Source organism: Protopterus annectens, chromosome 5.part0 (genome assembly GCF_019279795.1).
Source record: "Protopterus annectens isolate FY-2018-M chromosome 5.part0, PAN1.0, whole genome shotgun sequence".
NCBI classification, from domain to species: Eukaryota; Metazoa; Chordata; order Ceratodontiformes; family Protopteridae; genus Protopterus; species Protopterus annectens.
The window spans coordinates 1430838195-1430855485 of NC_056735.1; the positions used below are offsets into that span (position 1 = coordinate 1430838195).

Here is a 17291-nt window from a genome sequence, read left to right on the forward strand (position 1 = left end):
ATTCCTTTTGTGATACAAATAAAAGAAGTTTTTACTTGATTTTTATTTGTGGTATTTTGGGAGTCTTTATGGCATAGGACCATCTGAGCCAGTTTTGCAGTGGTAGTTTGTATATTTGTTGCCTTAACTACTGCACTCAGACATTTTGACTTATTCACTTAGTATTACCTCAACTGACTTTGCAAGAATTCCAATATTTCAAAATGGCCCTTTTCATGTGATTTAATGGGATGCATTTCAAATTATTAGTCCCAGCATGTATTAATCTCATTTTATACTTGGTTCTCCTCATAAAAGAATTGGGAGAATTGTAATTATAACCATGTCTAACACTGTAAGACCAGCCAAAGAGGATACTGTTATGCTATTTCTGTCTAACTGGCACAATCCTGTGTCCTTTTAAGCACAGAATCACCTAATATCAGAAATTCAGTATCAACATCATGTAATTCCGTAAACACTTCCTGATTCTTATCTATCATACAATTGTTTAAATTATACAAGGTAATTAACTTTCCATTACACATAGCCCCCCTCCCCCACTCTTCTTTTAGCTTTCTCTGTCTGGTATCTTTCTCCTGCAATTAAACTTTTCTTAAATTTTTCCCTTATTATTGTATTAATAATTACATCATTCTCCATTTCCTTTTTGTTTTCTTCACGGTCTTGTTCCTGAGTATTAATCATTATATTTTCCTTATAGACTTCTGACTTTGTTGTTTAATTATGTGTCCCTTTTTCCACTTCAGGAACCTCATCTCTGACTTGAATATTAATAATTTCAATATCATTTGAAACATAACTAGATTCTGATAGACTAACATTAGATCTTTTGAGACATTGTTTTCTCTTACTTTCATTCGCATTTTAACTTATCCCCAACTTTTACCTCTTCTTTTTAGATAAATGTCTACTTTAATAGTTTCCTTTTTTTTTGGAAGAACGGCACTAACACATTTGTCTTTACCTGATAAGTTAACTCAGACAATAATGTCTTCATTATTACTAGTATTCAAATTCCCTCTCTTCCCTCCTAGATTTTCACTAGAACTGTGAGCATTGATATCCTGTTGTACATTTGTCATCACTCATTATGTTATCTGAGCCATTATTAGAGATATTTAAATTCCTTCCTGTATATTCATCAGTACTGTAAGCTTTAATATTTTCTGCCTGGATCAAAACAAACCTCTTACTGAACTTAGTACTTTACCACTGCCACTATTACATCCCAAGTTATCTATCATCTTGCCAGCTGTAATACTTTGTAATTCTTCCATTATCCTACAAGTCATGTAATGAATCATACTCTCCTCCATGTATCTTATATATATTTATATCCCGCACATTCTATTAAGAATTTGTATTTTAACAAATTATCCATTGAATGGTGCAGCGGTAACGTTGTTGCCTCACAGCAAGAGGTTCTCCTGTTCGATTCTCGGCTGGAGTTCCTTCTGTGTGGAGTCTGCATGCCCTCCCCGCGGTCTAGTGGCATTCAAAAGACATGCGTGAATGGGCGTGCCTTCATTGAAGGTTGGGCATCGGGCTGGCAACTCAGCACCATAAAAAATCTACTGCCAATCATTAGCGGACCAGAGTTCCGCTGTGGCGACCCCTAACCGGGAAAAGCTGAAAAAGACAAACATCGATTGAATAGCTGCTAAATGTATCCACTGTTTATTTATTTTATTTATTTATTTATTTACATTTGTTTACCGGGAAAGTCCGACTGGACACAGGTCCACTTTCAGCGGAGGTCCGGACAGAAAAGCTCCACAGTACAACAGAATGCAGTACATGAGAGAACTAAATATAGAACATACAATTGATTTTAATACATAATAGGTTAGAAGTTAACAGTTTTAGACAGTACAGTAGACAGTCATTGAGGTACATAGTAAAAACATTGAGGTACATAGTCAAAAACTAAAAAAAAAATATTTTTTTTTTGTTTTTTTACCAGTATCTGGGTTTACAAGCTTTTTAGGGCAAATCTGTTTATACTTATCTGAACATGTGACACACAATTAGATTGGTATGGATTAACCTGGAGTGTAACATGAGCATAGCCAGTTAGTTAAGTAGTGGGTTTTAAGGAGTTTTTTGAAATGACTGAAGGAGGTGGTAGAAATTATATGGATTGGTACTGTGTTCCAGGTTTTGGCAATGGTGCTAGCAAAGAGTGATTTACCAGCAATATTTTTATGTTGGATGACAGTTATGTTCTGGCTGTTAGATTGTAGGGTTCTAGTGGGAATGTGGGGCTGTATTAAATGCTGAAGTGCTGGGGTTAACTCAGGGATCTGTTAAAGTATAGTAGGTTATGAATTATAAAGTGGTTCAGTAAATGCTACTTACTTCTTATTACCCCACAACACTAATTCAGTCACTGCAAACACCACTGAATTACAATGAAAAACGTTATTATCACTGCCTGAAACTAAGTTCACTTACAACCCTTATTAACTAGGTAAGGCAATCAATAATAGTAGAGAGACAGCAGTACAATATTATAAGAGGCAGGTACCCACAGATAGAATGAACAGAAACTGAGTTACCATGAACTATAAAGTGGAACAAAAGCTAAACATACATTAATTATTGCCTCACCACTAACCCTCAAACTATAAATCAGCTACAGAAAAACAGCAAAGGTGTACTACTAATCTCTTCCATTTCTCCTTTCGCACTAGCTACATGTAATACTCTTTCAGGAAGAAAACAGGTGTAATAAGTTAATGGTAGGCTTATAAATATTACAAGGGAGAAATAGAAGTTTGACAATCTCCAGTTTGCTGTGCCACTTAAACACAATTAAAATGTATAGTAAGTCCAAATAAAAGAAAACTCTTAAGCCTCTCCCATTGCATGCTTCGGCCACAGTGTAGAAAATAGGTGACAATAACAATAAAACAACACAGCATAAATTAACTTACAATATATTCCCCTCTTCCTATTCTCCCATAATCATGATAATCACACAAAGTCTTCATGTTGGCCCAAGACATTCACTCATTTTAGGGCAGTGTTTTAAAGTACTCTAATCACTGCTATTGGCTGGAGAAGCAGTCAATCTACTATAACAGCATGAAATGAAAAAAAAAAAAGAAAAACGTACTTCACATCTTTAAAAAGACAGGAGACAGCACCGACAGAAAAATAAAAGTGACTAAAATTACAAACTCCCTTGGTGGCTACTTCAAAGATATCTGTACCATGTGCTACCAGTTACACAAAAAATGTGAAGGAACACAAACTGCTTTACAGCTTTGAAAGCTGTAAAACTCTTTGCTTCTCCCCACTACGTATGGCAGTTCTAAGTGTCCCTCTGAGGAATTAAGGATCTTAACAACTCTGCCACAGTTTTTGTTTAAAAATCTATCAGAGCAAAGTGTCTAACAGCTTTGAAAGCTGTGTAGCTTTTGACATTCCACAGTAAATGGCACCAGCAGCTGTTATGCTGTAACATGAGAACAGAGTTTAATGGCACATAGAGTTACTTAACAAAAGCCTGTCTTTTTACTAATTCCTGATAAAAATGGTGTTCCATGCACTACACATAAGGAAAGTTGATACACCATAGCAATGCAAATGACTTGTGCAGAATGCTTTCAGAAAATACAAAGAGACACTGTCTTGTGATAAAGTGTGGGTACACTATGATCAATAGTTACTAGTACTGTTCGATTGTTATGACCCACGTATGGCACAGGTGCAGTTTTAACATGCTGTGCCTTCAGAGGATGTAAAATTTACTCAATAAGTATCAAAAGTATTTTCTCTATTGAGAAAGTATTCTCATACTAAGAAGGAAGTGCTTTTTGGAATAAAGAATTCCCAGAACACCGCTGGGGCAGAAAACTCAAGATGGTCACTAATCATAAACATCTAAAAACATTGTTGAGCATAGACGTTTATCTAAAATGGCAGTAGCAACATTCAAAGATGACCTACAAGACTGTCAGACAGAATACAGAATTTCCAAAGAGTCGAGGTAATGTTGCTGAGTTTTCTAAAATTGTTATGACCTGCCATCTTAGTGCAGGGAGAATCAAAGAATACGTACCAATTCTGAGTCAGATACAATTATCTCATATCCTAGATAGTGCAGAGAGGATCACATAATATGTAAATACTTTGGAGTCATAAACATCTGTTAGGTATTCTTGTCAAAGCTGGGATGAAACTGTGTAATGAAATCTAATAACTGCCACAAATATTAAATGTTTGTGATGGAAAGCTAGCCAGCAGCAACAAACAATGATAAGAGTTTGAAAAAAAATTATAAAAGAATATTCAAAATTGCAGTAGAAGAAGAAGATTGTAACTTACATGACAATCCAATGCTCGTTCCATTGAAGCTGAGGAAACTGAAAGAACATATAAGTCACTCTGGCATTGTTAAAATAAAACCACTAGCTAGAAAATTAGTCTGGTTGCCAAAGCTAGATGAAGAAATTGAAAGTGTGTGTGTCAGCATGTGCACCGTGTTATAAGAGAAGATGCACAGACAAGAACCATTACAACACTGGACATTTCCAGGCTGATGCTGGGAAAGATTACAAACTAATTTTGCTGGAGCATTTATAAAGCATAGTACTTGGTTGTTGAACTGTTCAACATTGTAATGCTTTTCAGTCCTTTTGTTGAGTTATTTCTATGTATGTGTGGGGATTTCATTCCAGAATTTTAACACATAATGAGAGTAAAGTCTCCAGCAGTGTTGAATGTCTTACTGATACATAATACAAGTTTACTGCTACACTGAATGTCTCTAGTGGGTGAATAATACAGTAGAATATTTTGTAATGCTGGGCATTTGGAGAGTGCTGTAGTTTGTGGCCAATGATTTGTTGTGAGTATGTAAAATGGTTTGGGGGTTCAAACTAGTCTAATTGTTATAATGCAAGGCAGTGGTGTGTTTTATACAGTCATTGGCCGCAAATTTAGCTATTTTGTAGTAGCAGGAGGCTAGTTTAGTTTTATATATAGTGTTGACATTTGTAAGAACAGGGAAAGCATATAATAGAGAAGGAAGGAGGTGTTTTACTGCTAAAGTAATCCTTGTTTTATCTGTCAGGTGGTGTTTGGCCCTATAGAGGAAGCCGAGTTTTTGGTGAGTTTTCTTGATGGAATGAAGTATGTGGTGATCAGATTTTAAGTTGTCATCTATTATGACTCAGAGTAGTTTACTTTGGCTTACAGTCTCTATTTTTGTATTACTACTTGAGGTGATATGAAATGTGTGTTTCTGATTAAGGTATTGTTTTGGAGTAAATAGCATAAGTTTTTTTTAATTTTAATTTTTTTTGCACTAAGCAGCAAGTTAGAGTTTTTAGCCATATTTCAACATCAGTGGAAAATATGAATGATTTTGTGTAATTGTGTTATGGATGGGGCAGAGCAGATAAGGGTTGAATTTTAGGCATATTGCACAAGAGTGCCAAGTGCTGCAGTGGTATGAAGCTTATTTATGAATATTTTAAATAGATGGGGGCCAAGTATTGACCCTGGGAGGCCATCAAGAGAGAATGGCTGAAATTTTGAAAGGTTTTGTTGCTACTTAGTTGCCTGCTGATAACTGCATAAATAACAGTAAAACCAGAAGAGGGAGGTATAAGTGAGACCTGGAGTTGCAAGATCAGAGCAGAGCTTTTGGTGGGACACTGTATCAAATGCTTTGGAAAGGTCAAGGAAAAGTGAAGAAACAAGGTTGCTCTCATTTCTGTACTGGTTTACTATGTTGGTGAAGTTGAGGTGGGCAGTAGTAGTACTATGGCTGGGCCTGAAAACATACTGGGTGTTGGATAGGAGGTTGTGTTTGGTTATACGTTTCATAAGCTGAGTGAAACTGTTTGCACTTCAGTCATGGAGTACTTCTACAGAGCCTGCACTAATTCCACCATTGTTTCTGGGACTTTGACCCACTGCAGGACTGCCCAAATCACCTTTCTTGGGACCTTCTCATATGCTTTCTCCAAGTCTAGGAATGGCTAGTTGGACTCTTTCCTCATCTCTAGCTTCTTCTCAAATATCTGTCTCACTGCAAACAGTGGGTCGGTTGTGTTGCACCCTGATATGAATGTGAATTGCTCATCTCCTGTCTTACTTTCTACTACTCTGCTTATTTGTTTATTAAGTGCCCCCTTCAGAACTTTAGTGCAGTGTGACAGGAGTTAGAAACCTCTGTTCTGCCCAGAGTTGTGGATGTCCCCTTTGTTCTTGTACACTGGCACTAGTATGCTTATTCTCCACACATATGGGATATGCCTTTCTCTCCATAGTGCTGAGCACCCTTGGGAGCCTTTTCTCCTCCAACTCATTCAACATCTTTGATCATATCTGCTGTGATCTCATTTGAGTCTGCTGCTTTAACCAACTTCATATTCCTTAGTGTTATTCATACTTCCTCCAGAACGGGTTCCTTCTCTTCTTTCATCGTAGGACGTGTCTGAGGCAGTAGAGCTTTTGTGAGATTTTCTTCATTGAAAAGCTGCTGAAAGTACCCCTTTCATCTGCCCTTGATGTTATGTGGACTGATGGGCAGGATGTTGCTGGCATCCCTTACGAAGGGTGTCCCACTATCTTCTTTATCTTTCTGTCTTTGCCTTGCAATCTAATAAGAGTTTTTTGTGCTATCTACTGAGTTACTTTCTAAAAGATGCTAGAGTGCCTCAGATGCTTGTTCTTTGCTACTGCCATTCCTCTCTCAGCCTCTTTGTTACCCAATCAATATTCCTTCTTATCCTGGTCTGTCTTTTCTAGCTCCCATTTTCTCCTACACTCCTGCTTTCTTTTGATGACTTCCTAGACATCTGCATTCCACCACAGGCTTTTCTTAAGTTACCTTATTTTCATACCTGGCTCACATGTATATCTGTTTGGTAGTTGTCACAACATGATGTTTTGAAGGCACTGCCATTCTTCTTCAGCTCCACCTATTTCCTCTATTTTCCTGAGTCGCAGAGCCCTGAATAATTCCTTGAACTCCTGTGCTTTCTCTCTAGTCGACTTCAAACTCTTTAGCCTAGTCTCTGTTGACCTTAGAGCCTTCTCTAACTACTAGTTGCAGCTGATTGTAGCAACCAGTGGTTTCTGTTGTGGGCTCACTGTTTCACTGGGGATGACTTTGCAATTACTGATTCCACCTCCATGCTCTTTCCTTATTAAAAGGGAGTCCACCTGAGTTGCATAATGGTCACGCTCTTAACTGATCATGTGACTGTCTCTCTTGCTGAACCAGGTGTTACTCGCTATCAAGCCATTTGCCAGACAGAAATCTAGAACAGCCTTTCCTTTTCTATTCCTGTTGTCCCACCCATGTGGACCCAGGCAGTCATCCTATCCTGTTCTGTCTGTCCTGATATGTGCATTCAGGTCACCCATTATCAACACATATTCATGTTCTCATTCTTTATTCTAGTAGGCCCTGCAACTGCAATCTAAATGCACTCTTTTCTTCACAATCACAATCCTGCTATGGGGGACAGGCTGAGATTTCATATACTGCCCTATAATTACAGTGAACTCGGACTGCCATGAGTCTGTAACTAATTCTGAGGGCATCCCTCACCATCCTCTGAAGCTTCACCTTCTCCACAATTTCCACACCATTTCTAGTCTGTCCTCTTCCTGAATAGCAGACTCTGAATCTCATGCCAAGTAGCTTTGTTCTGCACTGCTATTCCACATTGTCTACTGGATACATAGACTATCCATCCTTACTATCACGTCATCCTCTTCCAAGCATTTTGTCAGTGAACCCACACTGAGTATAGCAATTCTTAGCTTGTGTTTGGCAGGTTGATTGGTTTTACATCCAGCTTTTGCTCAACAGAGCTATCCCAGGTAATCGAGGCTAGGCAACTGGACAACAGCTGCTTACTGAACTAGGTCTGCTGGGCTTTATGTTGGGCATACACTGGCCAGTAGAGATACATACACTCTTTCTACAGTTAGCATGGGTCCCTGGCACATGTTAGGGCATGCAAGGTCCTCCGCCCTCTTATCCCTGGCAAATAACCATGCCCATTTGCTTACATTAGATTTCTTAACCTCCTGGTTGCCACATTCAGCTACAAGCAGTGGTCAGAAAAGGCTCTAAGGTCAACAGAGACTAGACTGAAGACCTGGAAATTGACTGGAGAGAAAGCACAGTAGTTCAAGGAATTATTTGCAGAACATGTTTGCTAAACTAACGTAGGCTAATATATATTAAGGTAGATAAGAAATCCCTGCCCAAGCTTCCCAGAATTAGAAATAAAAGACCTCAGCTCTCAAACCATACTACTTCTCCCCTCCATCACTGTCCTCTATCAACAATATACACATACTCTTTTCAAGCAACCACAAAGGTAGAAACACCAAACCGATAAGGCCTACTTTGTATGCAACTACTCAAGGGCAAAGCTTTGGTAATCAGTGACTCTGTTATTAGGCACACTGCACCGCCTTCACTAGGCTAAATAAGGACAGGGTTGCAGCTGTCTTTCTGGAGTCAGAATATGTGATTTTGTACAAGCTATTAGAGCCCTCCTTCCTGATCAATACAGCTAGAACCTGGTGGTGGCTCACAAGGAGGTGAATGGCAGTAGACATGCCACCCAGAAGCTAATGCAGAAGGACATGGCTGACATCTCTATGTGTGTGCCTGAGACATCTAGCACAATTATCTTGAGAGATATCTTACTATCACCTAAAATTATGAAATGAGTTAAAGAAAAGATAACTAGATTCAATAATTAGATTGGTAGCTGGTGTCACACTAAGAAGATCCAGTACGTATCTTCCTGGAATAAGGTGGCTGACAGATCCTCATGCTTTGCCAAGGATGGTCTTCAACCCAGCAACAAGGACTTTTACATACTGAAAAAAGCATCTGCAGCTCCCATAGTGCCTTCTTAGGCATAGTTCATCTTCTGGGCATTATGGCAACATAGCAGCAATACTTCAAAGGAACTATATGACACCTAAGCATATTTGCCTTTAAGAAGACACTTAAAAGTTCTTTCAGCTCTTTTCAAGCACTTAATAGGGCTCACCTCCCAAATTTATCAGGGTCATACATGATAACACTGGTGTAAATTTGTGTCTGTCATCCAATCATCAAGACTAGACCTTAAAGGCAGAGAAAGTACTCATTTGCTTGACCTGCAACTGATAACATTCCTCTGACTAGGAATACGTTGAGATAGGAAACTATCCCACCGCTGTGTATTGTTTTTTCTTGGTGTAGATTTAGATCTCTAGTGTAGATGTTTGTAGAGCCACTAGTTTTGTGAAGAAATATGGGATCAAAAGGAACTGGGTCTGTGATGCTCGTGCACTGGCCCAGCAATCAAGGAGCCTCAATCCTCACCACTAACACCAGTGAGGGGCGTCCATCTAGGGAAAAGGATGATAAATACACACACAGTAAAGTACAACTTCCCTTAAGAGATCACAGAGATCACAGTCAGTCTGAGGCTGGTTTCACCCTTTCTCTCCAGGTCCCCAATAAGACTCCCCACTGGCACACCTATAGGGTCCAGATCTCAGCCTAGTGGGCAAGCTAAAACCTCCAGCACCCTCTCTGTCCAACCAGTGCTTCGTGTCCCTGCCCAAGTAGATGACACACACACACTTTGAGATAAGAGTTATATACAACCACACAGACACTCCTGGGAAATCACTGCCACCACCCAGCTAATATTTATTAGCTACTCAATGGCCCTTAAAAGGGTGTCCAATTATTACTGTGTAATATTATTATCCAAATGGTAAGTGTGACTGAACAGTCAAGGCTTATTAGACTGACTTGGTACAGTATCGCTATATACATGCAATGTATTCTAGAGCTTAAATTAACTCTACATAAAACAGCTACAGTTGAAAGGTTTAAAAATATTTCATAATAAATAATAAAAACACAAGACAATATTTCTTACTACACAATACTACTCAAGAGTTCAGAGATCACAGCAAAATACTTAAAATAATACAGTAGCAAAAGATCTGGCATCACAGAAAAACAAACTAGTCTAATCTTCCCATTTCCTAGCTATATCTAAGAGAAAACACAATTCTAAATAACTTCCATCTAGAGCAAGACAGTGCTGGTGATATTGGGTGTTCAAGAGAAATGCTCTGAGCTCTCTGATTCTCTCTTTTTAAATTGATAACACAGAGCTGCTTCACATGACTTTATTGTTCACACTTCTCTGGTGCTCCCAGACTAACAGAAACTACATTTACATTCTTTACACCTGGTCAGAACCCAGAGCAATAAAGGACACTTATACATGCAAATTATAGCCATTAACTCTGGTCTTAAAACAATAGGCAGGATGCCTCCCTCTAGACATATTGGCTCCGAATTTTGACATCAGACAGTCATAAAATGCTTGACTTAGCTTTCTTACAGCAGAGTGCAATGTTGTTACATTTTTGCAGTTCAATATCCAATGCAGTCTTTTCACATTTAAGAGAACAAGCCTGTGGCTTACATTAATATTTACAAATTTGGCTAGGCTGGCAGCCTTCACCTATCTTCACAGGGTCTTTCAACGCTCCAAAAGTGAGAAACGGGTCACCTTGGAGGGGCTGGTAGACTACCAGATATAAGGACAGTTGTGTTAATATATCAGAGTAGTTGGAGGATTTAAGGCTATTTATTTATTTATTTGTATTTTTGGTTAAAAATCAGTGGGGTCTAATATTGGAAGAGTACAGTGCTAAGATGATTTTGTCATATCTTGAAGATACCCCTTTTGAAATTAACTGCATCAGACAGAAATATTTCCTAACTAAACTGGAAACATGATGATCAAATGAGAGACAGTTGTCCACATAACTGACCAGGTCTCTTATGACAGTATCTTTGTGAAATGAAGTAGCATTTATAACAATGAGATGACAGCAGTGTTTTGCCAAACACTACTCTGCTGCACTTTTTTGCATTTAGCTTGAGACTATTTTCAGTACAGCAGTTTGTGCATATTCCAACCCTGGTAGTAGCAATTTAATATCAGTGGATGAACAGATAAAAGTGTCTAGTTTGCAGTCATTAGCAGACTTGGACATGCTGTAGGTGGATTGGACACTCTAAATTGGCCCTTGGTGTGAGTGCATGCATGTGTGTGCCTTCTGTGGAAGGTTGGGCGCCGGGCTGGCAACTTGACACCATAAAACTCCACTGCCAATCATGAGTGGACAGGTGCTTTGCTGTGGCGACCCCTAACTGGGAAAAGCCGAAAGAAGAAGCAGACTTGGTCAAACACAATTTTTGGATATTGGCTTGGATGTCTGCGAAATACATGCTAAACTGGAAAATACCCCGTACTGATCACTGCTGTACCCCACTAGATACAATTTTATGTTCACAGAGGGTACCACTACTAGCAATTTTCACAACGTGGGATCTGCTAGATAGCCAGTCTGCAAGCCATGGATAGCAAAGAGTTTACCATAAGCTAGTCTCATTTTTCAATAATACCAGCATGTGGCCAGGTCAAAATAAGCAGCGTGCACAGAGTGGCCATTGTCCACAGCCGTTGTATTCTCTTGAAAGAAGTTTACTATGCTCAGGAGACAGGACATGCTCTTTAGGATGCCTGAATGAGTGGGGTCTAGATCAGTTAAGTTGCCTATGTCTGCATAAATGAGTTCTGTTATGATGCATTTATATGACAACCCACCATACGAGACTTATAGGCCTCTAATTATCTGGGTCTTAGGCCTATAATTATTTGAATATGTAGAGGGGCTATCCTTGTGTATGGGAGCCAAAGTGGATGCTCTGCAGGAATCCAGCACAACCCTCCTGGATACACCAAGGCTGAACAATTTAATCAGACAGTGCATACTTGCACTGATAACAATGGCAGCCAGGTGTGTCATCCAGTTGCACAGAAGTATTGTTGATAGCTTTTGACAGATATTCTAAGACTATTCCAAGTCAATAACAAATTTTCAGGGATAGTGGGGCGACAATGTGGGTAAGCAGGGTGAAGTTAGTACTGAATTTGTTTGTTAATGCACTGGCTGCATCCACGGGACTTTATGATATCGTTTGTGAAGTTAGTGCACGGTTGGCCACTGGCTGCATCCACGGGACTTTATGATATCGTTTGTGAAGTTAGTGCACGGTTGGCCATTATTCCTTAATTTCCTGATATGACTGAACAAAAGATTTGAAGGTTCCTTTGGTATTTGTAGTGACCTTAAGTTTGCACTCTACTTTATATTTTTAATAGTACTTTTAAGTGGCATGTTGCAGTACTATCTTGAGGTAGTGGATGGAGATTTCTTATAACTTTCATTATGTTCCTTCTTTTGTTATACAGTTTATTAATATGGGAGTTCCACCTTAATGTATCATTACATTTAGGGTGGACTGGTATGGACTTTTCTATGCAGTTGTCTTTCTGCTTGTAAAAACTGAAGTAGAATGCAAGAGCCCTCTCAGCTGGGTCTATTTTTGGGCAACTGTTAGGAATTTTGCATAGGTATTCCACAATCTAAAGTAAATCTGCCCTGGAGAAGTCCCTAAAGATGGCCTGATTTGGTGATGAGGTGGTAGCATTAGGCTCGATAGAGAATATGTCCATTTAATGGTTAGGGTTAACCAAGGATGAGTAGATATGAGGTTGTGCATGCAGGGGCTAGGTTGGTAAGGCCCAGATCAATGATATTAGAGCCTCTAGTGGGTATTGACAAGGTCTAATAAATGCTGAGAATATCCATTTTAGAGATCTAAGTGTGGTAATCAACACGTGGATAACTGAAGTCACCTAGGAAGGAAGAATGTGTTTTGTTTGATATTTAACCCCTCAGTAAATTCCAATAATGATGTGTAACTAACGATGAAATAATAGTTGGATTTCTTAAGAATGAGTTGGATCTCCAAATTACGGTTGTGGGTAATCTGACATGAGGTGAGGGTACTTCTGACAATACAAATAATCCCCTGCAGTTACCCACGGGCCTGAAGGCATGATAGGTGCTAAACCCTGGTATAGAAGGACTGTTGTCACTGTGCTGAAACCATGTCTCAGTAACTACACACATGTGAATGTGTTTGACTTACAGACATGCTTCAGTTTCTGGAATGTTTCTATTTGGACTCCTAACATTCAGTAGTGCCATTATGACGTTTGCCGACTTTGGATTTGAGTTTGTTATGTAAGAACATTCAGTAGGAAGACTCTACTTAAAAAAGTCCCTACGGGGGAAGCAAAGGCTTTAGTCAGTATGTGGAAGCCTTGATTTGAGAGATGTAAGCCCATCTCTGGTGAAACAGGAGGTCTTATTTACCCATCTCATCCCAGTCCAACACATGGTGGATTCTTTTAGAAAAGCACCAGCCACTCAGCCAACTGTTAAGGCCAATTATCTTACTTCATTCTTAGTGAAAACAAGATACTAAACAAGACCAGTGTTTTTCCTGCCTCTAACTCATGCACAGTAAGTTCCAAAATGCCTTTCTGCATGCCCCTCTGTGTGGACTGCCTTAGGTTATTCTCTCTCAAATTGACCACCACTAGGTCATAGTCATATCTATACGGTTTAAGGGCCCTTGTGACATCACATATCTTGGCACTGGGTAGGCAACTTCACACTCTTACTGCCAAGTGTGGTGTGTGCAGCATTATGTTTGCCTAGCTATAGAGTCATTACCCAGTGTGAAAGCGCACTTAGTGGGCCTTGTGGGCTTACTGACTCTTGGGTGATCTGCGTAAATGTGCAATATGTGGGAGTGGATAAGGAATAGGTGCTGCCTTGTGCACTAGAGGCTGGGATCTTTTAAAGTGTGTTCTAGGAGGCTTTGGCAGATATTTCTTTACAGCCACAGCATAAGTTATGAGCTTAGGGCTATGTCGTGTTGCAAGGCTGTGGAGTTATGGCAATTATCAAGAGTGAGCTGATATGAGAGGTCTTTCTCCATGCTATTAAAATACTTACAGCTCAGACAGTTTATACAAAATACTTATATCTCAGACAGTTTGTACTATCAGTCAGTAGGGACAGTGAACTGTCGGTAAGCATAAGGCAGTTGCTACAATGCCTTAGAACGCCTAATGCAATCAAATTTGCCACAGATGGATTGAGAGCAGACTATTTAGCCATGCTGCCAGACAGTGGAGGACTGTGGCTGGGCACATTACGTAGTAGCTGATGGAACACTATTCTAGAAGACTCTGAAGTTTTATGGATGAAGTGTTTAGGGTGATACTCTTAAGTTAAGTTAGAAGATGGCTAATCCAGCAGTAGTAAGTGAAAAGACAGAATTAGGTCTGCCAAGAATAAGGGTTGTTAACTGTAGTAGCCACAGGGCAGAACTATGCAGGTGAGGACATGTCTGTCTAACATGTTGTGACTTACTGTGAAAAGACAGTAATACAGAAGAGCTCTATATCTTATGCAGCCCCATGCACCCCTCCCCAAAATGGCTGTACATAAAGTATTAACTCTTATTAACCAAAACATTCCAGTAAATCCTCTGCTCCTACCTGCATTATGAATATGTTGAAAAAAAAGCCTACCAATTTCGAAGGAGATGATGTTTGGGCAGAATTTGCTACTGCACATCCTGGGAGTACTGCAAGTACAGCCAAATGCTGAATAGTAGTAATCTGCCTATTGGCTACTGCCTTGCTACTACTAGTACTGTTGTCATCACAGCTGCACTAAGCTAGGAATCAATGTATGGTTGCTCTTTTTTATGTTGGTTATATATACAGCTGCCACAAAACATATACATGTGGTAATTACTTATAAAGTTCATTAGATGTGTCACTTTACATACTCTTAATTGTGATCTGAACTATTAAATTAACAAAAATCAAAGCAATTTCTATTAAAATGCTGTACACATAATAACCACTACATTGCCTTGGGTATCCCGCATGAATGAAATCTTAGGGAGTAGTTATTTACGTTTTCCATTAGTACATAATACTCTTTTAACAATGTCAGCAAGTACATGTTTTAAAAATATACGTTAACTAAAACGAACCTCTAACTATACCTAGTTATACAGAAAATAGGTACTTACTAATATCCATATTTAAATAATGCACTGCAAAAATATATACACACACACAAAACGTGAAGTCTTACACTTCCGTATTAATTAAAAAAATACTCGGTAACATCCTGCAAAGCGTTGGCGTCCCGTCTTGCATTACTTGTTCTGCTTTGTGACAAGTGTCTACCGGAAGAGGCTCGTCTCTGACCGGTTAGTGGCAGTAAATATTTGAAAGATCGTTGCAAACCTAGTTACTGCAGTTCTTTCCCACACAGTGCAAATAAATGTCAAAGTCCAAGTTACGCAAAATAACTGTCGTGCACATGTCTTAACTATAATGATTTGCTGGTGTGATGTCCCCGACAGCAACGTGAAGTATACTAGCAAATCGGTAAATTTCCTCCCACTACTAACACGTGAAACTGTTAATGTATTTGTACTTTGATAACAGGAACTCAACAAATGACCACAGTTGCAGCTCTAATTTCTGCAAAAACTGGCTAAATTCAACAACTTGTAATGGCAAGATTAAGCAAACTCTTGTCTTAAATGTATCTTTTAGAAACACAATCGTATCTTAACATGGTAAAATCAACTACCTCTTCACTCAGCGAAGAACGCACATTCGCAAGCTCGCAAACGTTCTGAGATTGATTTTGCGTCTCTGCGCATGCGTTTGCCAATAATACGCGACATATAACGGCCTGGTAATCTGCTGTCCCTTCAAGGTTTCAGAGTTACACAAACCATGGTTATGTCCCTAAATGTAACTAGTATTTTCGCCATTTTTTCTTTTACATTTTTTTGTTTGTTTTTTCTGCTAAATTTCTAAGAATTACAGTCAGTAATACCAGTTACTTTGTCACACTGATTCATTAGCTTGCATGCTGATGCAAAACCAGTTGTTATGCTAACTTATTAAAATAATTATATTAATGCTTACAAAGCATGTTGCACTTTTGGCCCCTCGTTACTTTTGTCTTTTTTCAGACATTATAGAGCGAAGAAGTTTAGATTGCATTTCGCCAAACAGAAGTGGAGACTAGATTAAATCTATGGGCCTTCTAGGTACTTAAAGGCATAGCACGCCAGTTTAGTTTAGCTTTAAAACATTCACTAGAAATTTGCTGAACTGGCAGTTAATTAATGTAGGTCATGTGGACAAAGTGTCAGTTTCAGGTGGAGTGTTTACTAGTTGTGCAGGTTTAACTAGCTAGTTGTTTCAAGAGAAACTGGTATGGCATAGTAGTAGAACATTATATTGCAAATACAGAACACTTGATTAATGTTAAACCAAAGAAACTGAAAAGTAAACAGTGGCAAATACATAGCGTCTATTTGCAATGCCCATTTGACAGGCTGCAACGAAAGAAACAGTTAAAAGTAAATTCAACTGCTGTCTTTGTGTATGCGTGTGTAAATCTATTTACTTTCGTTTGCATTAACACCATGCACCAAATGACGGACAGAATTGCTACATTTTCAAATGCCCAAAGTGGGACTTTTTTTGTAGAAACGGAAACGCCAGATTTTGGAGGGCAAATCATAACCCATGGCCAGTGCCATACTTCTCAGCTGTCCAGAATTTCGCAGACTGTCCAGATTTTTGTCTCATATTTTAGGTAAATTCCTAATACAATTTGTGGCTTTCTGACACATCACTGAAGATTGAAGTCACTAAATAATGACACACATTTGAGTTTTACACTTTATATCCTTATAAAAATGCAATATCCGCGGTGGTGGTGCTGCGGTAGCGCTGTCACCTCACAGTAAGACGCTGTCCGGTTTGACTCTCAGCTAGAGCATCTTCTGCGTGGAGACATGCGCGAATGGGCGTACCTTCGTTGAAGGTTGTGCGGTAGGGCTGGCAACTCAGCACGTAAAAATCAACTGCCAATCATTAGCGGACCGGAGTTCCACTGTGGTGACCCCTAACCGGGAAAAGCCGAAAGACACAACAACAACACCCTTATAAAAATGCATGCTAACACAACACCTGTTATTTTGGCAACTTTCTAAATTTATAAGAGCAATTTTTAAAAATCTGTCCCTATTTTTTGGGCCTTTGTGTCCCCCCCCCCATTATTTTAGGCTTTGTCCCGATCTCTGAGGCTAAGAGGTTGAGAGTTATGTGTTGCACAAAGGACATAACTTCACATCTTTGCCAAGCAAAAGCTTATTCTTGCAGCATTTCAGATGCTTACGCTGTTTTATATAATATTTGGGTGTTCCAGATTTAAAATAATTGTTTTATGCAACTATTAAAGAAAAATTAGGA

General features: G+C 39.1%; 1 protein-coding gene across 1 annotated transcript in view; it reads right to left on the reverse strand.

The window, feature by feature from the left end:
* Window positions 1-15332, reverse strand: part of GGACT (gamma-glutamylamine cyclotransferase) — a 517164-nt gene extending 501832 nt beyond the window's left edge. Inside the window, exon 1 of the mRNA XM_044071238.1 lies at window positions 15038-15332. Within this exon, the coding sequence (XP_043927173.1) occupies window positions 15038-15047 (10 nt within the window). The 5' untranslated portion in view covers window positions 15048-15332. The remainder of the gene's footprint in view (window positions 1-15037) is intronic.
* Between the last annotated feature and the right edge of the window lie 1959 nt (window positions 15333-17291).